Source organism: Syngnathus typhle, linkage group LG13 (genome assembly GCF_033458585.1).
Source record: "Syngnathus typhle isolate RoL2023-S1 ecotype Sweden linkage group LG13, RoL_Styp_1.0, whole genome shotgun sequence".
In the NCBI taxonomy this organism is placed as follows: domain Eukaryota; kingdom Metazoa; phylum Chordata; class Actinopteri; order Syngnathiformes; family Syngnathidae; genus Syngnathus; species Syngnathus typhle.
Genome location: NC_083750.1, coordinates 1,796,162 through 1,823,188, shown reverse-complemented (window position 1 = coordinate 1,823,188; position 27,027 = coordinate 1,796,162). Strand labels below are relative to the sequence as shown.

Below are 27,027 nucleotides of genomic sequence, written 5' to 3'. Positions count from 1 at the left end.
TTATCCCCTTAAAATTTAAATGCTACTTGTAAAAACTAAAGCCCATCAAATTTAGTCCTGACAAGTGATCCAAGTAACTGCACAACCAGGGGGAATGGCTCAGCTGAAGAACTGGTGTATTGGAGAAGGCACAGACCTGGCCAACGCTTTGCTGTTGAAAGACGTTCCTGCAGAGGCTGAAACAAATACCATTGAAGAAACCTTGCAGACAATCAAAGCACTTGGGAGAGTCAAAGTGAGAGGAAGGATGTTTGACCCACATTCTCAAAGCCTAACTGTGCTGTGTGAGTGGAAAGAGAAGGTCAATACCAGCGCAATTCCTGTTGATGTATTTCCCGAATGTTCTGTTGGGCCATGGAGGATCTTTGTAGTTTCTGCACTAGAGAATGAGGCAGCCAGTGATGGTCCAAGTGTGCCACAAACCCATCCTAGTTTGATTCCCCCACTGCAAGCGTCCTCTCCTGAGGCTATCATCAAAGCTGTTGGTAAAATCTTGAAACAGACACAACAGCCCACCAGCAGTGACATCAGCCCATTCAGGAGACTGCGGACCTTCTCAGGGGTTACGCCCACACCATCTGGAGAAGAACAGTTGGAAAATTGGATTGAACAAGCCAGACTCATGATTGAGGAATGTGAACGTCCGGAAAGAGAAAAGAGGATGAGGATTAGGGAAAGTGTTAAAGGTCCTGCACTAGAGGTCCTGCAAGCTGTCCGATTCAATGACCCCAGCGCAACGTCCACTGGTACATTTGGTACACCAGAGAGCGGAGAAGAACTTTATTTTACCTACAGAATGCTGTGCCAACACCCAAGTGAGAAACTATCCGAGTTTTTGAGGCGCATGGAGCGAGTCCTGAATAAAGTCGTCCAAAAAGGGGGCATAAGGGTAGATCACAAAGATCGCGCTCGCATCGACCAGCTCATCAAAGGAGCCACCAGATCTGATTTTATGATCCTGAACCTCCGACTGAGAGAACGACGTGATAATCCGCCCATTTTCCTGCAGCTACTCACTGAGATACGTCAGGAAGAGGAGCATGAAGCTTCACGCCGCAGACTACAACCGTCCAAAGCAGTTTATGCAAAAAGTGCCATGTTAACTTCAGACACTGAGATCACAGGTTTAAAGGCAGAAATAGACCAACTCAAAACGCAAGTATGTGAGCTCACTACGTCCTCATCAATGCCATGTGGGAATATGACAAGTTTTTTCCCGTCTGTCGATATAAAAACAGAGAGCTCAGAAGATAAAAACGTACAAGCCCTAAAGAAAGAGGTGGTAAAGCTCAGAAAACAAGTCTCAGCAATGTCATTTAAGCCCAAGTACAGTTCAGCCTCTGAGAACCGTCAAAGAGAAACTCCGTCTAAGCCCCAGCAGCAAAGAACTTTCACTTCCAGAAACTCAAGTGATTTCTTTTGTTACCGGTGTGGCGAAGATGGGCACATTGCAACTAAATGTATTGCTCCAGAGAACTATCCCAAAGTAATACAGAAACTCCTACAAGCTCAAAGAAAGTCCACGCAAGGTCAAAGACCTGAAGAGGCAAGAGAAAATAATACAAATGCAAATGTGAAGAGGAGTTCTGTCCACATGCAGACCTACAGTTTGCCAGAAGGTCTCGTTGGACCTCCTTCTACTGCCCAAGTAACTATTAATGGCAACCCCTGCACGGCACTCATGGATAGCGGCTCCCAAGTTACCATCATTTTTGACAGCTGGTACAGTGAAAATCTGTCACATATCCCGCTGAACCCGGTGACTGGTCTGTCCATATGGGGCCTGAGTGACTCAAAAGATAGTTACCCCTATAAAGGCTATGTCCAAGTTGAGTTGGGGCTGCCAGACAAGTCAAAATGGAACAAAGCCAAGGCTGTGTCTGTTCTGGCTTTGGTGTGTCCTGACCCTCGTTGTTCCGAGACAATACCCGTTCTTATTGGCACCAATGTCAAGGGTGTTCGGCCTTTTCAGTCAAACTCTACTCAGAAAGTCCTGGAAAATGTAAAGTCCGTTAAAGTTCAAGTGCACAAAGAAAACTACTCACCTTCTTCTGAAGAAAAAAGGCCCGAAGACGACACCAACTTACCTGTTGCTGATGTAAAATGGGCAGGTCCTGGTCCTCTCATCATAGCACCTGGCACAGAACACATTGCCATTTGTCGAGTCAAAGAAAGGAAAACCCTTGGAGACAGTATACTCCTCACTGAACGTGCTCACTCACCTTCTCTTCCTCCAAGTGTCCTAGTCCAACCAACGGTGTTATTCTCTAAGATGTTAGACCCCAATAAGTTTCTGGTGCTTCTGCGAAATGAGTCTCTAAAGTCAACTGCTATCCCTATGGGGACTGTGATTGCACATTTACATGTCGCTGATGTTGTGACTGATACACCAAGCTCCCATCCCAATATTGTTCCAGCTATGGACCCCTGCTTGTTTAACTTTAGTGATTCAGACATCAGCGAAGAATGGAAAGAAAGACTCAGTACAAAGCTTGCTCAGCATCCCAATGTGTTTTCTACAGAGGAGTGGGATGTGGGTTTGGCAAGAGGAGTAGTGCATAACATACGGGTAAACAATAACACTCCTTTCAGAGAACGGTCTCGGCGCATTGCACCTGCTGACTTGGATGATCTCCGGCGTCATCTACAAGGTCTGCTGGCTGCTGGAATCATAAAGGAATCAAGGAGTCCCTACGCATCCCCGATTGTCCTTGCACGTAAAAAGAATGGCCAACTTCGCATGTGTGTCGACTACCGCACCTTGAACCGCAGAACCATTCCCGATCAGTATGCCGTGCCTCGCATTGACGACGCCCTTGACTGTTTGTCCGGCAGCAAGTGGTTTTCGGTGCTGGATCTGCGCAGTGGCTACTACCAAATCCCAATGGCCAAAGAGGACAAAGAAAAAACTGCATTTATATGTCCCCTGGGTTTTTTCCAGTTTGAGCGGATGCCACAAGGAATTACTGGTGCCCCTGCAACGTTCCAGAGACTGATGGAGAAGACAGTTGGGGACATGCACATGCTAGAGGTTATTGTTTATCTGGATGACCTGATTGTGTTTGGCAAAACATTAGAGGAACACGAACAAAGACTTCTCAAAGTCATTAACCGCCTTGAAGAAGCTGGGCTCAAGCTGTCTCTGGATGAGTGTCAGTTTTGTCGCCCCCAAGTGAACTATGTTGGGCACATCGTCTCGGAGCATGGAATTGCCACAGACCCCGCCAAAGTTGAATCTGTGACCAAGTGGACGCAACCTACAGACCTCACATCTCTCCAGTCTTTCTTGGGGTTTTGTGGTTATTACCGTAGATTCATCAAAAACTTTTCCATCATCGTTCGTCCGTTAACCGAGCTATGCAAGGGTTATCCTCCAACACAAAAGAAGAAAAAATCCAATCCTTCACCAGACAAGAACTATTACAAAAAAGAAGAGCCTTTCGGTGATCGGTGGGACAAGTCCTGTTCAGAGGCTTTCCAAAGGATCATCCACTGCCTCACAAGTGCTCCTGTGCTGGCATTCACTGACCTGACCAAACCTTACATGCTTCACATCGATGCAAGTTATCAAGGTTTGGGTGCCGTTCTAAATCAGGAGTACCCAGAAGGGTTAAGACCAGTCGCTTTCGCCAGCCGCAAGCTAAGTACATCTGAAAAGAACTATCCAGTACACCAGCTGGAGTTTTTGGCACTCAAGTGGGCTGTAGTCGACAAATTCCACGATTATTTATATGGAGCTCAGTTTACTGTGAGAACAGACAACAACCCGCTCACCTACATTCTCACGACTGCCAAACTCAACGCAACAGGACATCGTTGGCTCTCCGCCTTGTCCACCTACAATTTTACCCTGCAGTATAGACCAGGCAGGAACAATATAGATGCTGATTCACTCTCGCAAAAGCCCGTTTCCGATACCAAACAAGAATGGCAAAGTGTGTCTCTGGAGGGTGTCAAAGCTCTCTGCAAACAAATTACTTGCAGAGAAACCCATAAAGAGTCCACAACCGTCGCAGAATCGCTCGGAGTGTCCCCAGACGCCATTCCTGAGTCCTTCGTCTACCCAGTTCGGCTGGATCTTGGTTCATTAACACAGTTCAGTCATAAAGATCTCATCCAAGCCCAAGACCATGACCCTAATATTGCCCCAGTCAAACAATCACTGAGTGGTGGTACACCATTCGCCACTTTTGAAAACCCGATTTCCACACTGTTGAATAAAGAAGCAAGCAAGAGCTAGAAAACCTGCTCTACAGAAATGTGCAAAGAAATGGGTCCCCAGTGCACCAGCTAGTTCTACCCAAAGAGTATGTCACCATGGTTCTGAAATCCCTACACGATGAGTCTGGTCACGTAGGCATAGACAAGACACTTGAACTTATCAGAGATCGATTTTACTGGCCCAAGATGGGTGCCGAAGTGGAGCAGTATGTAAAAAACTGTGGCCATTGCATCACCCGCAAAGCCCTGCCCCAAAAAGCTGCTCCTTTGAATCAGATAACCAGCCAAGGGCCTTTAGACCTCGTGTGTATCGATTTCCTGTCACTTGAACCAGACTCTCAAGGTTATGCTAACATCCTGGTAGTGACTGACCATTTTACCCGCTACGCTCAAGCCTTTCCAGCCAAAGACCAGAAAGCCATGACTGTAGCCAAGATTCTGTGTGAACGGTTCTTTGTACATTATGGTCTCCCTGCCCGCATACATTCTGACCAAGGGCGGGATTTTGAAAGCAAGTTGATCCAAGATCTCCTGAGGATGTTAGGCATTCAAAAATCCAGAACATCTCCTTACCATCCTCAGGGGGATCCTCAACCAGAAAGATTCAACCGTACGCTTTTGTCAATGCTAGGCACTCTTGATACCAAGCAGAAGCAAAAGTGGAGTCAAAAGATCAGTCAACTGGTTCACGCCTACAATTGTTCACAGAATGAAGCCACTGGTTACTCACCCTATCTGTTGATGTTTGGCCGAGAAGCTCGTCTACCAGTTGATGTTTGTTTTGACGTGGCCGATACCAGTCCAAAAGGCAAGTCCTATCACCAGTACGTAGCCAATCTCAAGAGGGACCTCCAAAGCGCTTACACACTAGCTACAGAGACATCGGACAAAAACCACCAAAGAAACAAGAGAGCACATGACAAGCATGTCAAAGAACAAGTTCTGGACAAAGGTGACCGAGTTCTGATGAGAAATTTTGGAGTTCAAGGCAAACAAAAACTGAGATGTAAATGGAGACCCTCACCGTATGTGGTGGTGGAAAAACTGTCGAACCTACCAGTCTACAAGATTAAGCCTGAGAGAGGCATGGGAGTGGAGAAGACCATCCATCGTAATCATCTGTTACCCATCGGTTACCTCGTGAGACTCCCTGTGGACGAGGGTGATGAGCAGCCACAACAAGGACGGGTAACCAGATCCCAACAAAAGACAAAAGAACAGCCACAGTCACCCGACCACGAGGAAGGAATGTCCTCTGAGTCTGATTGCGAGGAGGAACAGTGGACAAATTACTGGAAGATTGCCTGGGACAAGTTACAGACACATCCCAGGTTGCCAATAAGCCAAGCTCTACCAGTCTACGACATGCCGAGACAAGCTCAAGATGAGGCTAATGCACAGTCAATTGTCAGTGAGAGCCTAAGCCTGCCTCCCAATGCTGACCCAGAAGTCAACGATTTAGAGGGGGAAACAGAGCTCAACTCAAGTCAGAGAACTGAAGTGGAAATTCAGAAAGTGGAACGTTCTAAGAGAGTCACTCTTCCAGTGGTCAGGCTGAGTTATGATGAACTTGGAGAACCCTGTGACCATCCAGTTACTGTTTTAAGCCACGGAGTGTTGGTGGGAAGTGGGCTTTACAGCAACTCCAGAAGAAGCTCATGTCAAACCCTCTGGTGTGTTTCACTTGTTCAAATTCGGCCTTTTCCCTTTAAACTTGCTGACTATATTATGTCTGTAAGTCCTTTTTTGATGAGGACATCAAAACCTTTTAGAAGGGGGAGAGTGTAGCCCGGTGATTACCAGACTAATAGTTTATTTAATTATTTCTGTTACAGTAATTGTCATAATATTCATTATTATGATAGTATATAAATCCTATTTTTTATTTAAATATAGGTCACCCAAACTTAAAAGTAAACTGTCTGTTTAAGCAAGTTAGGTTGTGTTTGTGTTCATACCATTTCATTGGTCAATTAAACAAATTGGCATTGCATAGTCAAATGTGATTGGCTGTTGTTGGGGAGAGGTTTTTTCCCCCCGGGAAAAAAGAGTTGAAAAAGACTGAGCGGAACGGACGTATGCGGTATCCTTCCGAAGGAATTGAGGGTGTTGGTGGTAAATAATTTGCTAAGAATACAGTGGTATGTTTTAAGATACGTACAGACTGTTAGTTTTTGCCGCGTCGGGAAAGTTTGTTGTCGCAAGAGGAGCGAGCATGGAACCGGAAATTAGCAAGGCCGTAGCAACCGCGGTTAACGTCTGAGCTACGTTGCCATCTCGTTGCCACGCACTCAAGCTACTCGACGACAGAGACCATATCTTGCCACGCACTCAAGCTACCCGACGACAGAGACCATATCTTGCCACGCACACAAGCTACGGACAACCGAGACCGACACACTTTTCAAGATGGCGGCGCGTGCATACGCAGCGACCTCTCTCTGTCCCGCCCAAACGGTGTTTTGTCCGTCTAATGAGTGTTTGTCCGGCAGTTTTTTTTGTTCGTCTCGTCGTACTGAGTCGTGCTACAAGTACGGCAGGCAGGTTCTGCTTGATATCGGCAAAAGCGAGTTTTGTCGAGTTCTGGACTTTGATGCGGGAACATCAAAGGAGCTCGGACTGCTACGTCCTGAAGCGTCGCCGGGCTCGTCTGCTATTCCTCCCCCGGTTGGGAAGCGTCGAAAGCGGTGTGCGAGGAGGCTGAAGAGGGGCAAACGCGGGGGCGTCCGGGCCAGGCTGGCGGCCAGCCCTGCTCGCCCGGCCGTGCCTTCCATTCTTCTGGCGAATGTTCGATCGCTGGACAACAAAATGGATTACATTCGCCTGCTGCAATCTACAAACCGGACAGTGCGGGACTGCTGTGTGCTCGTGTTCACTGAGACTTGGTTGACTGTCAACATTCCGGACTCTGCCGTACATCTGGAGCGGCTAGCGTGCTATCGGGCGGACCGGGCCATTGTACAAGGGGGGAAATCTCGTGGAGGTGGAATATGCGTCTACATCCGTGACGAATGGTGCCGGGACTCTGTAGTGGTATGCAAGCACTGCTCGCCACTGGCGGAGTTCGTGATCATTAAGTGCCGTCCTTTTTACCTGCCAAGGGAATTTACCGCGATTCTGCTAGTCGCGGTTTACATCCCGCCTTCCAACATCGAAGGCGACAGGGTCGCGGCTCTTAGTGAACTGTACCAGGCTGTCAGTGAACAAGAGACAGCGCACCCTGACGGTTTCACCATCTTCGCTGGGGATTTTAATCATGCTAACCTGAAGTCTGTTTTTCCGAGGCTTCACCAGCATGTTAATTTTCCTACGCGTGGCGACAGCTTCCTGGACCGGGTCTACTCTTCGCATAAAGGAGCTTTCAAAGCCGCCCCCCTCCCCCATCTTGGACTTTCTGACCATATCACTGTTATGCTTTTGCCCGCATACAGACAAATGGTGAGAGCGTCCAGGCCGGTTCGCAAGCAGGTACGGGTGTGGCCTGAGGGTGCCTCTGATGCACTGCGTGACTGCTTTGGCTCTACTGACTGGGACATGTTTAGGAGGGCTGCCACTTGCGACGATCGGACAGACATTGAGGAGTATACTGACTCTGTTTCCTCCTACATCAGGAAGTGTATTGATGATGTGACTCTCTCAAAATCCATCGTCACTCGGGCTAACCGGAAGCCATGGCTGACAGGGGCTGTCTTCAGGCTGCTGAGGGCCAGGGACAAAGCCTTTAGAGCAGGGGATGAGGCTGGCTTGAGGACTGCGAGGGCCGACCTGTCCCGGGGCATCAAAGAAGCAAAGAGGGCGTTCTCGTGCAAAATTACCGCCCACTTCAAGGACAGCAGGGACGCACGGAGCCTTTGGCAGGGCATTCAGACCATCACGGATTACAAGCCCGCGCCGCAGAGCTGTGAAGGCGACGTCCGTCTGCTCAATTACCTCAACCGCTTCTTTGCTCGCTTCGACGCTCAGAACAGCACTTGCCCGCTGAAGGCCACTCCCCCTTCACACGAGCTGCCCCTGTGCCTCTCCGCCGACAGCGTGAGGAGGGCGCTTGCCGCCATCAACATCCGTAAGGCGGCGGGCCCTGACAACATCCCGGGTCGGGCGCTGAAGGACTGCGCTGGTGAGCTGACGGATGTCTTCACGGACATCTTTAACACTTCCCTGCAGCAGGCAGGGCTCGAAACTAACGATTGCCCGATTGCCCGGGGCAAGTAGCGATGGCAGACGGGCAAGTAGAATTTTTCCTCACTTGCCCGAACTTGCCCTGCCATAATACCATGTTTTCAAGCTGTAAAAAGACGATTTTGTGCATAATTTCTCGCAACTTCTGCCGCTTCTGGTCCGACATTTTGTTTTCTAGGGAGCGGTTAGTTTCTCGTGTAAGTCTGCAATACATTGATAACGGCAAAGCGCTTCGTAATTAAATGCATGCTGCCTCACCCGTCCCTGGCTCTTCTGCGCCTGCGCACCAGCAGAGCTTGTTTCCGGTTGGCGGATACGAAGGCATATGAAGGCAAAACTTATAGTGTTGTCTTTTTTATTGCAAAAATGTGTCGGGCAAGTAAAATTCCACTCCAAAAAAATTCGGGCAAGTAAAATTTTGTTTCGGGCAAGTAAAATTTTCTCCAACTTGCCCGAGGGCAACTTGGGCAAATAATAAGCTTCGAGCCCTGAGCAGGCCATCGTCCCGTCGTGTTTCAAAGCTGCCACCATCGTACCTGTGCCGAAGAAACCCGCTCCGTCCTGCTTCAATGACTACCGCCCCGTGGTACTTATGCCCATCATCATGAAGTGCTTTGAGCGGCTTGTCATGGAGCACATCCGATCCGTTCTCCCCCCCACCACTGACCCCTTCCAGTTTGCGTACCGAGCCAAGCGGTCTTCTGAGGATGCCATCTGCTCTGCCCTCCACTCGGCCCTCACCCACCTGGAGAGGAGGGACTCGTATGTGAGATTGCTGTTTGTGGACTTCAGTTCTGCCTTCAACACCATTGTGCCACAACGCCTCATCAGCAAACTTGACGCGCTGGGCCTCAGTACCTACCTCTGCAACTGGCTACTGGACTTCCTCTGTCAGAGGCCACAGGTAGTACGTGTTAGGTAGTACTATCAATCAAAGCGATACTGTAACTAATCTCGGGGTAATATTTGACCAAACTCTCTCCTTTCAAAAGCACATTAAGAATATAACCAGAATTGCATTTTTTCACCTACGTAATATTGCAAAGATTCGTCCGATCCTCTCGACTGGTGATGCGGAAACTATTATACATGCGTTCGTCACGTCGCGCCTGGACTACTGTAATGTACTATTTTCGGGTCTTCCTAAGTCCCGCATCAAAAGTCTACAGTTAGTACAAAATGCTGCTGCAAGGCTGCTTTCTCGGACAAGAAAATTTGATCACATTACCCCAATACTAGCCAACTTACATTGGCTCCCGGTCCATTTAAGATGTGACTTCAAGGTTCTTCTACTAACCTATAAATCGCTGCATGGCTTAGCGCCTTCATATCTCGTCGACCTAGTTGTTCCTTATGTTCCGTCTCGTAACCTTCGTTCGCAAAACGCTACCCTTTTAGCGACACCGAGGGCCAAGAAAATGTCTGCAGGCTCTAGAGCATTTTCTATTCGGGCTCCAGAGCTTTGGAATGCCCTACCAATGGATATTAGGACTGCTACCTCAGTAGAAACATTTAAGACACGTTTAAAGACACATTTCTATGACATGGCCTTTAACCAACCTGTAGTGGCCGATTCGGCTGGAGTTTGTTTTCTCTCCCTCTCCACCACCTCCCTCCCCCCTCCCCGGCCGGGGAGGTGGTTAGGTGGCACCCATGCTGACAGCGGCTATCTGGATTCTCGTGGGCCAATTCAGGATGGGGGAACTGCAGCTCAACCTCCTCGAAGACACTGCCAGGACAATTGAGGGCTCCTTCGGCAGCCCTCTGCTATGACATGGACATCCACTTTTTATTTAATTGATTTTCATGTTGTATCATTTGTGCCCTCTCTGCATCCATTTCAACTTGGTGATCCTGAAAGGGGGATCCTTCCATCTGTGGTCCCTTCTCAAGGTTTCTCATTTTCCCCTGGTAGGGGTTTTTAAGTTTTTCCTTGCCCTTTTGGGAGCTTAAGATCAGGGGATGCTTTGAGAATAATTGTCAATTTCTGTCTATGTGAAGCCCTTTGAGACTGCTTGTGATTTAGGGCTATACAAATAAACTTGACTTGACTTGACTTGACGTGTTGGCGACAAAATCTCCGCCAGCATCACGCTGAGCACGGGGGCCCCCCAAGGCTGCGTGCTCAGTCCGCTGCTCTTCACCCTCCTGACGCATGACTGCACTGCAACCTACAGCGACAACCGTATCGTGAAGTTTGCTGACGACACGACTCTGGTGGGTCTCATCACCAAGGGAGACGAGACTCAATACAGGCTGGAGGTTGACCTTCTGACCACGTGGTGCAGGGACAACAACCTCCTGCTGAACGTCGACAAGACCAAGGAGATTGTTGTGGACTTCCGGAAGGGTCACACCCAACACCTGCCGCTGACCATCGACGGTGCTGTGGTGGAGCGAGTGAGCAGCGCCAAGTTCCTGGGGGTGCACACCAGTGGGGATCTCTCCTGGTCCACCAACACAGCGTCACTGGCAAAGAAAGCCCAGCGCCGCCTGTACTTCCTGCGGAAACTCAGGCGAGCGAGCGCTCCTCCGGCCGTCATGACTGCATTTTACCGCGGCACCATTGAGAGCGTCCTCTCCAGCTGTATTGCTGTTTGGGGTGGCGGCTGCACTGACTACAACTTGAAGGCCCTGCAGCGCATAGTGAACACTGCTGGTAAGATTGCTGGTGCTTCGCTCCCCTCCTTGAAGGACATTTACACCTCCCATCTCACCCGCAAGGCGACCACGATTGTGAGTGATGCGAGTCACCCCGCTCACTCTTTGTTCGAGCTTCTGCCCTCTGGGAAGAGGTACAGAAGCCTGCGCTCCCGCACCTCCAGACTCTCAAACAGCTTCATACTCCAGGCTGTTAGGATCCTGAACTCGCTCCCCCGTTCTGCGTAGCGTCCTGTACTTTTACTGTCTGAACTGTCTGAATGCACACTGGCTCTTATTATTTATTACTTGTTATTACTCTTATTTATTGTTTGTGCCTTTTTGTTTATGATGTTTTTTACTTTTGCGCTATGCTTGCTGGCTCCGTTATTTATTGTGTTATCTGTTTATTTATTATTTATTCATCACTCTTACTGTTGATTGTTTGAATTTTTGCCTTCTTGTTTTTATATTGTGTCGCGTACATGTATGTCTATCGTGTTATGTGTCTCGTCACCGTGGGATAGAGAAAAACGTAATTTCGGTCTCTTTGTGTGTTGTGACATGTGGAGGGATTGACAATAAAGCTGACTTTGACTTTGACTTTGACTTTATTGCCACGTACTCAAGCTGCAAAAAACCGACAAGGAATTTTAGCTTTGCTGAGTAGTGAGCAAGGCGGGGAAACAGGCCTGCAACGGGGTGGTGCGGACTGAAAGGGACATTTCATACGTCGTGAGTACTGAGTGTGCGTGTGTGTGTGAGTGGGCCCACTACACTAAAATTCTGAGCGTGTGTGTATCCGGGTGCGCGTGTGAAAAGCGTGTGTGTATCCGTGTGCGCGTGTGAAAAGAAGTTTGTCTTTTGCCATTGTTCTATGTCAGGGGTGGGCAAACTACGGCCCGCGGGCCACATCCGGCCCACGGGACCGTTTAATCCGGCCCGCCAACCCTGAACAAATTGTATTAAACTTTTTTTTTTTGGTCATTTTGCCTGCAATGACTGCGTTTTCCCAGTAGATGGCGAAGCGCTCGCCTGCGCATTTACTACCGGAAGCCGTGTCAGAAAGCTCGGTGCACACTCACAAGTGCGTGTACGTACTCAGTAGTACGGACTTGGCGCACTCTCGCTCTATTCGTATCAGTCCCGAATTTAGAGCGTGGGCTTTGACGACAGCATTCTTATAATTCGCGCGCTGAGCTTTCAGATGCAGTTTTGCGCTAAAGCCACCCACAAACCTTCCCCTGGAATCCTTCCATTAAAATGAGTGGCCCGAAAAAAAGAAGTGAGTGCCGAATGTTAAAAAAGAGTGGCCAATTTGGCTCGACGTACGCGACGTGACGTTCAGCCACATCAACATCAACCCGTCACAGATCAAGGTAAACGGACCAACACGTCGGATCTCGCCTAAGAATTGCCACAACAAATTTTACTCCAGACTATGACGCACTAGCAAAAAAGGGAGACCAAAAACACTGTTCCCACTGAAAATGAACGGGAGGCTCTCAAGTTTATTGTAAAAAAATGCATTTGAAAAAATGCAGGATGCTCAAGGACATTGATGCACCACCTATTTGCGACTAATCTTAACCTGTAAAGTTCTTAAGGCTTACTTTAAGGAAGTGTTTCGCGTTTCCTCACCTCTGTTACCAGGTGTTTGCGAGTTAAAACTCTGCTCTGATTTTCAGATACCCCTCACCGTGTTGCTGTTTTGATTACTTTATTTGGATGTATGCTTTCACCCGATTCTTCAAGATGATATATTTGGTCAGAATGTTTGCCGTTTGATGTGATCTCATAAGATAAACATCTTTCATTAATCTGACCTGCAGGCACTGAAGTGATGGAGATTGTTATTCATAATAACAGTGTCGTATTTTACGAGAATCACTGATAGCAGTTTTTTAGTGAATTATTATTTTTTTAATGCTGTTAATAAATGCATTTGTTTTCAAAAAACTTGTTTGGAATATCCATGCTTTACTACCTACTAAAGGCCAAGATCTTTTATGCAATGACCTTTACAGGTCGCTTATATGACTTCACACAACGCCTACGTCCATCTGCTCCTGGTCCGGCCCTCCGGTCCAAATTTAGAACCCAGTTCGGCCCGCGAGTCAAAAAGTTTGCCCACCCCTGTTCTATGTGGATTTATTTTCGTTTTGTGTATTAAAATATGGCTCGTTCTAATTTCGCCAATACGTTATAGTTGCTCTGTGTCTCATTTTAGCGAGTGTTTGTTTGGTTGGTAGTTTTCACCGACCTCACTTAATTAGGTGAACCTTCGTGGTATCCACCTGAGGGCAAACCGGACCCAAGCACCCACCATTCTCTGGTAAGTTCTACACTGAGTGGTTTAAAAGGGTGCTACACAGACAAGCTTGGGCAATTTTTGAGAGAATTGCCCCCCAGCTTTCCTGAGCTTTCCCGAATGTTCAAGCGGATCATGTGTCTTTTCGGCAGCACATACTTGTGTGAAAAGCTCTTCTCTACCTTGAACTTCAATAAGTCCAAGTACAGGTCCAGACTAACAGATGAGCATCTTCAAGCCCTACTGAGGGTCTCGACTGCCTCCTCCCTTAAGCCAAATGTGGCTCGGCTATGCAAGAGGAAGCGCTGCCAGGTCTCTAGCAGTAAGAAGTAGGCAGAAGAAGCCATGTTCATAACAGTTTATGTTCAATGTTCCATTCATGTTCAGAAAGTTACAGGTTAAAGAGCTGTTAATACAGATATTTGAATCTGAATAATAATTACATTTCTCTAGTCAGCAACTATATTTGGTTTATTCAGTCTTCTATATCTGCTGAATTATTATTGTTATCATTTTATTTCTTACTGATTTATTTTTTTCTTATGAGTTGTTAATTTATTTAAATTTTCTAAGACAAAAAAGGATGAATAAACAAAGACTTTTGATAACTCTGGAATGTTTTTGTAAGAGCTTTTCTTGTGAAAAACCTGCTGCGGCCCAGCCTCACCCAGAATCTACGTCCAGCGGCCCCCGGGTAAATTGAGTTTGAGACCCCTGATGTAGTGCAATCTCTTTCTTTTCGATTGCCTGTGATCTGCTTCTTTATCTTTCGCAGCAGGTGCATCCAGTACTACTACTGACGTGAGAGTTTTAATCTCGAAGAGCCAAATCTGTATTGCATAGTCGCGTGAATTGTGAAGGAGGGCATTTATTTGAGTGTCTTATTTGGACCAGTCGCATCAGTGCTGATGTCTTCGCTAAAAACATCTTTTGGTCCATTGGTGGTGAAAGGACGACCCGAGCATCCGCAATTTGGTAAAAAACAAGACAATGTCTCGGACGGGTTAGCAAAACCTACTGATCACAGAGTCTGCTAAATCAACCAGGTGCCACATCACAACATAGCAGCTTGCTAACTAGCACAAGCTAACTACTTGCTAACTAGCACAAGCTAACTAAACACGTAGGGCGGAATTTGGCCTTAATCGATTCCACTTTAACAATTTAGGTTGAAACAATTTTGGTTGGAAAAACATTAGGAGTTTAGATCTGACTACCAAATAGCAATTAACGTAAACGAGAAAAATATGGAAACTTACCAACTTAGTAGTGACAAAGATAGCCACAATGCCACGACTCGCCATATTATCATCTTCATCCCTGTCCTGTCGGGAAAGACATTCTCGACGTGCTTGAACAGGCTGTCAAATTCGTCGACCTATATGTCCTCTCTGCTGTCGGGGAGACACGCTGACCAGCAAGTAAAGCTAAACTTAGCCAACATCGGAGAGTTCTTACTGTAGCTTGATAGCAAAACAAACTGCTACCAACTGCCACTACGTCACGCTTTCAGTGTTGGCTCGTCAGTGAACGACTCGTTTAAAAAGAACAAATCTTTTGAGTGAACGAGAGTGAACGGATCACTTCCTAAAGTGATTTGTTCTTTTTTTCCGTTCATATAACTTCAACCAGTAGGTTGTAGTAATGCCCACTGAACCTGGTGCCACCTTGCCGGAAAACAAAACGAAGAAGAAAATGACGTAACTTCCCGTTCACGAACGAGTCGTGAATTGCATTTCCCGTTCGCCAACGAACGAATTTGTGAGTGAACTCACTGAGTGATTCGCATTTTCAGTTTATCGCGAGAACGGATCAGTGAGGGAACTGCCTTCCTGTGCATCAACGGATCAGTGAGTGGACGTGTTGCGTCCCCTACCGTGAACTATGTAAGCCAGAATGTAGATTTACGATTTACTTATAGTAGGTTTTAAATAACGTGTATGCATATTTATGCCTAAATATTGTTATCCAATATATCAACTGCGGTTTCACATTAGATTGCTGGTTTGAGATGTACTTTTATCATTATTATTATTATTATTATTATTATTATTATCATCATTATCCATCCATCCATCTTCCGCTTTTCCGGGGTCGGGTCACGGGGGCGGCAGCTTCAGGAGGGACTCCCAGACTTCCCTCTCCCCAGCCACTTCATCCAGCTCACCCAGGGGATCCCAAGGCGTTCCCAGGCCAGCTGAGAGACATAGTCTCTCCAGCGCGTCCTGGGTCGTCCCCGGGGTCTCCTACCGGTGGGACATGCCCGGAACACCTCCCCAGGGAGGCGTCCAGGAGGCACCCTGATGAGATGCCCGAGCCACCTCATCTGGCTCCTCTCAACATGGAGGAGTAGCGACTCTACTCCGAGTCTCTCCCGGATGACCGAGCTTCTCACCCTATCTCTAAGGGAGAGCCCGGACATCCTGCGGAGAAAACTCATTTTGGCCGCTTGTATCCGGGATCTCATTCTTTCGGTCACGGTCCATTGCTCGTGACCATAGGTGAGGGTAGGAGCGTAAATCGACCGGTAAATTGAGAGTTTTGCCTTTTGGCTCAGCTCTCTCTTTACTACGACGGAGCCCCAAGCGGCTTGCTAATCGCTATGAGCCAGGTAAGACGCATAGCCGTCCAAAGTCATCTCGGTCTACTGGCCCTCGCACTTTGGTCATAGGTGACTCCATTACCCGAAATATTACGCTTAAAAATCCAGCCACGGTAATGTGTATTCCTGGGGGCAGAGCACCCGACATAGAAGCTAATCTTAGGGAGCTGACTCGGAATAGGTCTAGTCAACAGCGTAGTTCTATCAACACTAGCTACTCGGACATAGTGATACAGGTCGGCTCCAATGATGTTAGGATGAGGCAATCGGAGATCACAAAGAGAAACATAGCGAGGACTTGTGATCTCGTCAGAAAGATGAGTCGGCATCGAGCATTTGTCTCTGGCCCCCTGCCTGGGAGAGGCACTGATGAGAGGTTTAGTAGATTAGTCTCCCTTAATCGATGGAAGGCTGGGTTCTGTAAGAAGCAGGGACTGTATTTTATAGATAACTGGCCTTCCTTCTGGGGCCGCCCCGACCTGCTGAGGAAGGACGGCCTTCACCCTAACCGTGAAGGCGCCTCACCCACCTGGAGAGGAGGGACTCGTATGTGAGATTGCTGTTTGTGGACTTCAGTTCTGCCTTCAACACCATTGTGCCACAACGTCTCATCAGCAAACTTGACAAACTGGGCCTCAGTACCTACCTCTGCAACTGGCTACTGGACTTCCTCTGTCAGAAGCCACAGGTGGTACGTGTGGGCGACAAGATCTCCGCCAGCATCACGCTGAGCACGGGGGCCCCCCAAGGCTGCATGCTCAGTCCGCTGCTCTTCACCCTCCTGACGCATGACTGCGCTGCAACCTACAGCGACAACCGCGTAGTGAAGTTTGCTGACGACACGACTCTGGTGGGTCTCCTCGCCAAGGGAGACGAGACTCAGTACAGGCTGGAGGTTGACCTTCTGGCCACGTGGTGCAGGGACAACAACCTCCTGCTGAACGTCGACAAGACCAAGGAGATTGTTGTTGACTTCCGGAAGGGTCACAACCAACACCTGCCGCTGACCATCGACGGTGCTGTGGTGGAGAGAGTGGGGAGCGCCAGGTTCCTGGGGGTGCACATCAGTGAGGATCTCTCCTGGTCCACCAACACCGCATCACTGGCAAAGAAGGCCCAGCGCCGCCTGTACTTCCTGCGGAAACTCAAGCGAGCGAGCGCTCCTCCGGCCGTCATGACTACGTTTTACCGTGGCACCATTGAGAGCGTCCTCTCCAGCTGTATTGCTGTTTGGGGTGGCAGCTGCACTGACTACAACTTGAAGGCCCTGCAGCGCATAGTGAACACGGCTGGTAAGATCATTGGTGCTTCACTCCCCTCCTTGAAAGACATTTACATCTCCCATCTCACCCGCAAGGCGACCGCGATTGTGAGTGATGTGAGTCACCCCGCTCACTCTTTGTTTGATCTTCTGCCCTCTGGGAAGAGGTACAGGAGCCTGCGCTCCCGCACCACCAGACTCAACAACATCTTCATACTCCAGGCTGTTAGGATCCTGAACTCGCTTCCCCGTTCTGCGTAGCGTCCTGTACTTTTGCGCTATACTTGCTGGCTCCGTTTTGCTCCTCTTATTTATTGTGTTATCTGTTTATTTATTATTTATTCATCACTCTTACTATTTATTGTTTGAATTTTTGCCTTTTTGTTTTTATATTGCGTCGCTTACTTGTATGTCTATCGTGTAATATGTCTCATCACCGTGGGATAGAGAAAACGTAATTTCGGTCTCTTTGTGTGTTGTGACATGTGGAGAGATTGACAATAAAGCTGACTTTGACTTGTCAAAGTCTGCTTTATTGTCAACATCTTCACATGCCGAGACACACAAAGAGATCGAAATTACGTTTACCCTATCCCACGGTGACAAGACATATTACACGATAGACATACAAGTAAACGACGCAATATAAAAAACAAGAAGGCACAAACAATAAATAATAAGAGTAACAATAAATAATAAATAAATAGATAACACAACGGATAAAAGCCAGTGTGCATACAGACAGTAAAAGTACAGGACGCTACGCAGAACGGGGAAGCGAGTTCAGCATCCTGACAGCCTGGAGTATGAAGCTGTTTGAGAGTCTGGTGGTGCGGGAGCGCAGGCTTCTGTACCTCTTCCCAGAGGGCAGAAGCTCGAACAAAGAGTGAGCGGGGTGACTCACATCACTCACAATCGTGGTCGCCTTGCGGGTGAGATGGGAGGCGTAAATGTCCTTCAAGGAGGGGAGCGAAGCACCAATAATCTTACCAGCCGTGTTCACTATGCGCTGCAGGGCCTTCAAGTTGTAGTCAGTGCAGCTGCCACCCCAAACAGCAATACAGCTGGAGAGGACACTCTCAATGGTGCCGCGGTAAAATGTAGTCATGACGGCCGGAGGGGCGCTCGCTCGCCTGAGTTTCCGCAGGAAGTACAGGCGGCGCTGGGCTTTCTTTGTCAGTGATGCGGTCTTGGTGGACCAGGAGAGATCTTCACTGATGTGCACCCCCAGGAACTTGGCGCTGCTCACTCTCTCCACCACAGCACCGTCGATGGTCAGCGGCAGGTGTTGGGTGTGACCCTTCCGGAAGTCCACAACAATCTCCTTGGTCTTGTCGACGTTCAGCAGGAGGTTGTTGTCCCTGCACCACGTGGTCAGAAGGTCAACCTCCAGCCTGTATTGAGTCTCGTCTCCCTTGGTGATGAGACCCACCAGAGTCGTGTCGTCAGCAAACTTCACTATACGGTTGTCGCTGTAGGTTGCAGTGCAGTCATGCGTCAGGAGGGTGAAGAGCAGCGGACTGAGCACACAGCCTTGGGGGGCCCCCGTGCTCAGCGTGATGCTGGCGGAGATTTTGTCGCCAACACGTACTACCTGTGGCCTCTGACAGAGGAAGTCCAGTAGCCAGTTGCAGAGGTAGGTACTGAGGCCCAGCGTGTCAAGTTTGCTGATGAGGCGTTGTGGCACAATGGTGTTGAAGGCAGAACTGAAGTCCACAAACAGCGATCTCACATACGAGTCCCTTCTCTCCAGGTGGGTGAGGGCTGAGTGGAGGGCAGAGCAGATGGCATCCTCAGAGGACCGTTTGGCTCGGTACGCAAACTGGAAGGGGTCAATGGTGGGGGGGAGAACGGATCGGATGTGCTCCATGACAAGCCGCTCAAAGCACTTCATGATGATGGGCGTAAGCGCCACGGGGCGGTAGTCATTGAAGCAGGACGGAGCGGGTTTCTTCGGCACAGGTACGATGGTGGCAGCTTTGAAAAACAACGGGACGATGGCCTGCTGCAGGGAAGTGTTAAAGATGTCTGTGAAGACATCCGTCAGCTCACCAGCGCAGTCCTTCAGCGCTCGACCCGGGATGTTGTCAGGGCCCGCCGCCTTACGGATGTTGATAGCGGCAAGCGCCCTCCTCACGCTGTCGGCGGAGAGGCACAGGGGCAGCTCGTGTGAAGGGGGAGTGGCTTTCAGCGGGCAAGTGCTGTTCTGAGCGTCGAAGCGAGCAAAGAAGCGGTTGACTCTTTCTAGGAATATAGATTACTGTTTGAGCCACACATGACAGGTCACTTTAGAGCAGGCCGGGTCACAGGTGATTAGACCACCTGTCAGGATGGGTTTGGAGTCTGTTAAGATAAGATTAACTAGCGCTAGGCTAGACTCCCAGCATGCATATAGCTCCTTGTGTAGACTAGAGCGTGATAGTTTGAATAGTGCTACAGGACACATAAACACACTTTCTTCTGGGGTAGTAGACAAATCCAATCACTCCACCCCGACCGGTTTTGCTGATGAAACGGTGCCGGTTTCAGATAATTCTACACGTGTAACAAATATTTACAATCAGATTCCCACGGTCGTATCATCCCACCGCGCTAACAAACATTTGAGAGGTGATGTCAGGCCTAGAGAACACAATCTTACTCGCATCTCGTATAAATATCCTTCGATAGATATGCACCCGGATCGACCAATTACACTTAAACTTGGTTTTATGAATATTAGATCGCTTCATACGAAAGCCATTCTCGTTAATGATCTCATCACAGAACATAATCTAAACGTTTTTGGTCTCTGCGAGACCTGGTTAAAACCTAATGAACTGATGCCGCTTAATGAGGCCTCGCCTCCAAATTTTGTGAGCTTGCATATGGCGTGTCCTCAAAAAAAGGGTGGGGGTGTCGCCCTCATCTCGAATTCCGAGCTTAGTTTTAGGCCTCGTTTGATCAACGTATTTAAAACATTTGAAGTTCTCACTGTCCGATCCACCGCTTTACCGTCATTTTATCTTGCTGTTATTTACCGTCCACCCGGGGCTTACTCTTGCTTCCTGGATGAATTTTCAGAATTTGTGGCTGATCTAGTAACCAATGCGGATAATATAATTATCATGGGCGATTTCAACATCCACATGAATTTACCGTCAGAGCCACTTACTTCGGCGTTTCAGACTTTAACTAATACGTTTGGTTTTACGCAAGCCGTACAGGCAGCAACGCATAAGAATGGAAATACCATAGATCTGGTATTATCCCGAGGACTTGCAACCTCAAATATAGCAGTACTGCCATACACTACTGTTTTGTCTGATCATTACTTAATAAAGTTTGAAATTCTAGTTCCTTGTCAAAGACAAGAGAGCAATCAGCATTATAGGAGCCGTCATTTCAACTCCATGACTGCAACTGCGCTATCTGAGATACTGTCGCCGGCAACCGCTATATTTCTCACATACGCCGGCTCTATTGATAATCTTACAAATGAATTCAATGCGACATTGTTAAATGCCATTGACTCTGTGGCGCCGTTACGTCTGAAAACTCACCGTAGAGTGCCTACTCCGTGGTTCACAGATGAAACGCGTACGCTTAAGCAATTATGTAGAAAGAATGAGCGCAGATGGCGTCTAACCAAAGGTTTTCCATCAGGCATGGCAGGATAGCCTCCTGAAATATAAAGATGCGCTTATCTTAGCAAAAACTCGGTATTTTTCACAAGTTATTAATCTCAATAAAAACAATCCGAAACACCTATTTGATACAGCAAAGCTGACTCTGCGCCAGCCGACCCCCGATAGTTCCTTCCACTCAGCTGACGAGTTCATGAAATTTTTTGCTCAAAAGATTGAATCCATTAGGGATGAGATCAAGAATACAATTCCAATCACTCGGTCGAGCCCGCCGTTTACCAACGCTGATGATCATGCAACAACCCTCTCAACTTTTAAAAGCGTGTCTCTTGAAAGGCTTACACAATTGGTTAGTGCGGCTAAACAAACAACAAACGACCCTCTTCCAGCCAAACTACTTAAAGAATTATTTCAAATTTTGGGACCGTCCGTCTTAAATATAATCAATCTGCCTGTCTCCTCTGGGATAGTGCCAACAGCCTTTAAAACCGCTATCATTAAACCGTTACTTAAGCGACCAAATCTTGACCCGGACTGTCTCAGTAATTATAGGCCAGTTTCAAACCTCCCATTCATAGCAAAACTTCTTGAAAAAGTAGTAGCGCAGCAGCTTATTGATTACATGGTCGCCAATAATCGATATGGCACTTCTCAGTCTGGTTTTAGACCTAATCATTCCACTGAGATAGCACTTGCTAAAGGGTTAACCCTAACCCTCATAGCTATGGATTCAAACACTTCGTCTGTACTGTTACTACTCGATCTTAGTGCTGCCTTCGACACTGTAGACTTAGATATTTTATTAGGGCGTCTTAAAAGTTGTGTTGGTATTTCAGGGTCAGCACTAGGCTGGTTCCATTCCTATCTATCAAACAGGACGCACCGAGTGGTCCATGGCAATGCGTCCTCGGAGCTCTATAATGTTACGTGTGGTGTCCCACAGGGATCGGTTCTCGGACCAATTCTTTTTAATATTTATATGATTCCGCTTGGGGACATAATACGTAAATATAATATTAATTTTCAATGCTATGCGGATGACACCCAATTATATATGCCGTTATCGATGACAGATCCGCGGGATTGTTGTAATCTTGAGGCGTGCCTTGCGGAGATCAAGCAATGGATGTCTCTCAACTTCCTTCGTCTTAACCCAGATAAAACTGAGATGTTGATAATTGGTCCAACTCGTTATCAACACTTATTCAAGGAAACCGCTATAACTACACCGTGTTCCAAATTATTATGCAAGTGATATTTATCTCAGATTTTCCCAAAATAGTCAGCGGTGGTTCCTTGAAATGTTACCCGGCTTTCAAGCTCTCCTGCCCGGCGTGAGTTTCGCGTCCGCGCCCCCTCTTTGGCTCCGCGGTGGTTCCTTGAAATGTTACCCGGCTTTTCACCGTGTTCCAAATTATTATGCAAGTGATATTTATCTCAGATTTTCCCAAAATAGTCAGCGGTGGTTCCTTGAAATGTTACCCGGCTTTCAAGCTCTCCTGCCCGGCGTGAGTTTCGCGTCCGCGCCCCCTCTTTGGCTCCGCGGTGGTTCCTTGAAATGTTACCCGGCTTTTGAGCTCTCCTGCCCGGCGTGAGTTTCGCGTCCGCGCCCCCTCTTTGGCCGGCGGATTTTTCAATCAAAAACAAACAAGTTACATTTTAACATAGGAGCCTTTATTTAACAGCAGCTTCACAATCCTTGCATCCATTGACCTTGTGAGATTTTGGACAGTTTCTGGTTGAATGTCTTTGCAGGATTTCAGAATAGCCTCCCAGAGCTGCTGTTTGGAAGTGAACTGCCTCCCACCCTCGTAGATCTTCTGCTTGACGATGCTCCAAAAGTTTTCAATAGGATTGAGGTCAGGGGAGGATGGTGGCCACACCATCAGCTTCTCCCCTTTCAGTCCCATATTAGCCAAAGCTGCTGAAGTATTTCTTGCAGCATGAGATGGTGCATTGTCGTGCATGAAGATGATTTTGCTCCGGAAAGCACGGTTCTTCCTGTTGTACCATGGACGAAAGTGGTCACTCAGAAACTCCACATACGTTACAGACGTCATTTTCACGCCTTCAGGGACCCTAAAGGGGCCAAGCAGCTCTCTCCCCATGATTCCGGCCCAAAACATGACTCCGCCACCTCCTTGCTGACGCCGCAGCCTTGTTGGGCTATCGTGGCCGTCCACCAACCATCCACGACTCCATCCATCTGTAAAGTCAAGTCAAATCAAGTTTATTTGTATAGCCCTAAATCACAAGCAGTCTCAAAGGGCTTCACATAGACAGAAATTGACAATTATTCTAAATTTCTACACCTACCTGGACCGTCGAGTGTTGCACGACACTCATCAGTGAACAGGACTGTCTGAAAATTAGTCTTCATGTAATCCTGGGCCCACTGCAGCCGTTTCTGCTTGTTCGCGTTGTTGAGGGGTGGCCGAATGGAGGGTTTCCGCATAACTGCGATGCTCTGTAGGATCCTGCACCTCGACGTTCGTGGGACTTGACTGGCACGTGCGGCGTCGAATATTTGTTTGCTAGTACGTAGCGGCATGCTAGCAGCCACCCTCTTGATTCGACGTTTTTGTCTTGCAGAAATCTTTCTCGGTGTGCCTTTGTCTGCACGAACACGCGTGTGCTCCGAATCAGCGACGAATTTCTTCAAAGTTCGATGGTCGCGCTTAAGCTTTCGTGCAATATCGAATGTCTGCATACCTTGTCCAAGGCATCGAACGATTTCACGCTTCTCGACAGCAGAGAGATCCTTTTTCCTCCCCATGGTTGAACGAAATGGCCGAACGCTTAAAAACGCGGAACTTAAATAGACTTGTTAATTACTACAATTGCGCTCACCTGGCAGACTACCATGGACTGTACCATGACTGAGGGTGATTTCAGTACTTGAAAAACAAAAAATGTAATCTTTATGACACTTAAATACATTTTGCATAATAATTTGGAACACGGGACCGTGTTCCAAATTATTATGCAAATGATATTTATCTCAGATTTTCCTAAATAGCTTCCTTGAAATGTTACCCGGCTTTTGAGCTCTCCTGCCCGGCGTGGGTTTGCGTCAGCGCCCGGTAACATTATGGAAGCTAAAAGAAAGAAAAAAGAAACAAATCTAAGAGCAAGTGCTGGTGTCATTTACTCGTCGTGCCGACCGGAGGGAGGCCACTCCCCGCCACAGCTGAACAGTCATCCCGGCCTAGTGGAGGTCTGCGCAGGGGGGGTCTTCCTTGAAATCTTAGCCGCCTTCCGAGCTCTCCTGTCCGGCGTGGGTTTGCGTCAGCGGCCGGTGTCATTTACTCGTCGTGCCGACCGGAGGGAGGCCACTCCCCGCCACAGCTGAACAGTCATCCCGGCCTAGTGGAGGTCTGCGCAGGGGGGGTCTTCCTTGAAATCTTAGCCGCCTTCCGAGCTCTCCTGTCCGGCGTGGGTTTGCGTCAGCGGCCGGTGTCATTTACTCGTCGTGCCGACCGGAGGGAGGCCACTCCCCGCCACAGCTGAACAGTCATCCCGGCCTAGTGGAGGTCTGCGCAGGGGGGGTCTTCCTTGAAATCTTAGCCGCCTTCCGAGCTCTCCTGTCCGGCGTGGGTTTGCGTCAGCGGCCGGTGTCATTTACTCGTCGTGCCGACCGGAGGGAGGCCACTCCCCGCCACAGCTGAACAGTCATCCCGGCCTAGTGGAGGTCTGCGCAGGGGGGGTCTTCCTTGAAATCTTAGCCGCCTTCCGAGCTCTCCTGTCCGGCGTGGGTTTGCGTCAGCGGCCGGTGTCATTTACTCGTCGTGCCGACCGGAGGGAGGCCACTCCCCGCCGCAGCTGAACAGTCATCCCGGCCTAGTGGAGGTCTGCGCAGGGGGGGTCTTCCTTGAAATCTTAGCCGCCTTCCGAGCTCTCCTGCCCGGCGTGGGTTTGCGTCAGCGCCCGGTAACATTATGGAAGCTAAAAGAAAGAAAAAAGAAACAAATCTAAGAGCAAGTGCTGGTGTATTTACTCGTCGTGTCCACCGGAGGGAGGCAACTCCCCGCCGCAGCTGCAGAGGCAGCTTTGAAAAGTCATCCTGGCCTAGTGGAGGTCTGCGCAGGGGGGGTCTTCCTTGAAATCTTAGCCGCCTTCCGAGCTCTCCTGCCCGGCGTGGGTTTGCGTCAGCGCCCGGTAACATTATGGAAGCTAAAAGAAAGAAAAAAGAAACAAATCTAAGAGCAAGTGCTGGTGTATTTACTCGTCGTGTCCACCGGAGGGAGGCAACTCCCCGCCGCAGCTGCAGAGGCAGCTTTGAAAAGTCATCCTGGCCTAGTGGAGGTCTGCGCAGGGGGGGGGGGTCCTTCCTTGAAATCTTAGCCGCCTTCCGAGCTCTCCTGCCCGGCGTGGGTTTGCGTCAGCGGCCGGTGTCATTTACTCGTCGTGTCCACCGGAGGGAGGCCACTCCCCGCCGCAGCTGCAGCGGCAGCTTTGAAACGTCATCCCGGCCCCCTGGAACTGTGCGCGGGGGGGGCGATGCGTCCCGTGCGAGGTACCAGGTCGCGCTGCGCCGTCTGCCTGGCCGCTTTGGGCCCGCTGGAAGTCTATTAAAGCTCCGCGATCTCCGCCTCGGTGCTTAAAAAGCGTCCATCCGCTCTCCTGGAGCTTTTTTCGGTCATCTCGTCCGCGTGCACGGCCTGCCGGTGGCACCGGCTGGAGCTCCGCAAAAAGCTCCATTTCTGTTAAAAATGCTTAGCCGCGTCCCTGGAAGCCCAATCGGGCGTAGAAAGTGAGGGGGAAGGCCCCCAAAGCACCGGCTGGAAGTCCCAAAAAAGCTCCATGATTGGTCAAAAATGCTTAGCCGCGTCCCTGGAAGCGTAATCGGGCGTAAAAAGTGAGGCGGACCGGCCCTGGAGCTCCGTGTGGAGGTCCTCAAAAAGCTCCATAACGTGTTAAAAATGCTTAGCCGCGTCCCTGGAAGCGTAATCGGGCGTAAAATGTTAGGCGGAACGCCCCTGGAGAAAAAAAAATCCGCTCCTGGTACCTAAAATTTTCTCCAGCGGCGGGCTCGGAGTCTCATCTTTCTCCTGGCCGAGAAAAGAGCACTTTCCCCCGGACACCGAACCAGTCAACGTCCCCCTCCTGAGTGGACAAAAAAAATCCACTCCTGGTACCTAAGATTTTCTCCAGCGGCGGGCTTGGGACGAAAATGAATCTTCCTCCCGAAATTAAACCACTATAGGCGGACGCCAGCCCCAAGCACCAGCCCGCATAATAATTTGGAACACGGCACCGTGTTCCAAATTATTATGCAAATCTAATCGGGCGTAAAAAGTGAGGCGGACCGGCCCTGGAGCTCCGTGTGGAGGTCCTCAAAAAGCTCCATAACGTGTTAAAAATGCTTAGCCGCGTCCCTGGAAGCGTAATCGGGCGTAAAAAGTGAGGCGGACCGGCCCTGGAGCTCCGTGTGGAGGTCCTCAAAAAGCTCCATTTCTGTTAAAAATGCTTAGCCGCGTCCCTGGAAGCCCAATCGGGCGTAGAAAGTGAGGGGGAAGGCCCCCAAAGCACCGGCTGGAAGTCCCAAAAAAGCTCCATGATTGGTCAAAAATGCTTAGCCGCGTCCCTGGAAGCGTAATCGGGCGTAAAAAGTGAGGCGGACCGGCCCTGGAGCTCCGTGTGGAGGTCCTCAAAAAGCTCCATTTCTGTTAAAAATGCTTAGCCGCGTCCCTGGAAGCCCAATCGGGCGTAGAAAGTGAGGGGGAAGGCCCCCAAAGCACCGGCTGGAAGTCCCAAAAAAGCTCCATGATTGGTCAAAAAGGCTTAGCCGCGTCCCTGGAAGCCCAATCGGGCATAAAAAGTTAGGCGGAACGGCCCCAAAGCTCCACACGGAAGTACCAAAAAAGCTCCATGATTGGTCAATAATGCTTAGCCGCCTCCCTGGAAGCCTAATCGGTCATAAAAAGCTAGGCGGAACGGCCCCAAAGCTCCACACGGAAGTCCCAAAAAAGCTCCATGATTGGTCAATAATGCTTAGCCGCCTCCCTGGAAGCCTAATCGGGCATAAAAAGTTAGGCGGAACGGCCCCAAAGCTCCACACGGAAGTCCCAAAAAAGCTCCATGATTGGTCAATAATGCTTAGCCGCCTCCCTGGAAGCCTAATCGGGCATAAAAAGCTAGGCGGAACGGCCCCAAAGCTCCACACGGAAGTCCCAAAAAAGCTCCA

At 49.0% G+C, this 27,027-nt stretch overlaps 1 protein-coding gene across 20 annotated transcripts in view; it reads right to left on the bottom strand.

Moving 5' to 3' along the window:
- LOC133166020 (SUN domain-containing ossification factor-like) overlaps positions 1-14,973 on the bottom strand; it is a 156,901-nt gene extending 141,928 nt beyond the window's left edge. For 14 of the 20 annotated variants that reach the window (XR_009717684.1, XR_009717683.1, XM_061295997.1 and 11 more), the window contains exons 1-2: positions 14,611-14,972; positions 2,088-2,135 (exon numbers count right to left, since the gene is read on the bottom strand). Coding sequence is in view for 18 of the 20 variants with exons in the window: in XM_061295997.1 (XP_061151981.1) it covers positions 2,088-2,135; positions 14,611-14,669 (107 nt within the window). In the remaining 2 variants the exon portion in view is untranslated. Of the gene's footprint in view, positions 1-2,087; positions 2,136-14,610 lie in introns of all 20 variants that reach the window. The other 6 variants (XM_061295991.1, XM_061295988.1, XM_061295989.1 and 3 more) reach the window with 4 other exon arrangements.
- Positions 14,974-27,027: the final 12,054 nt, after the last annotated feature.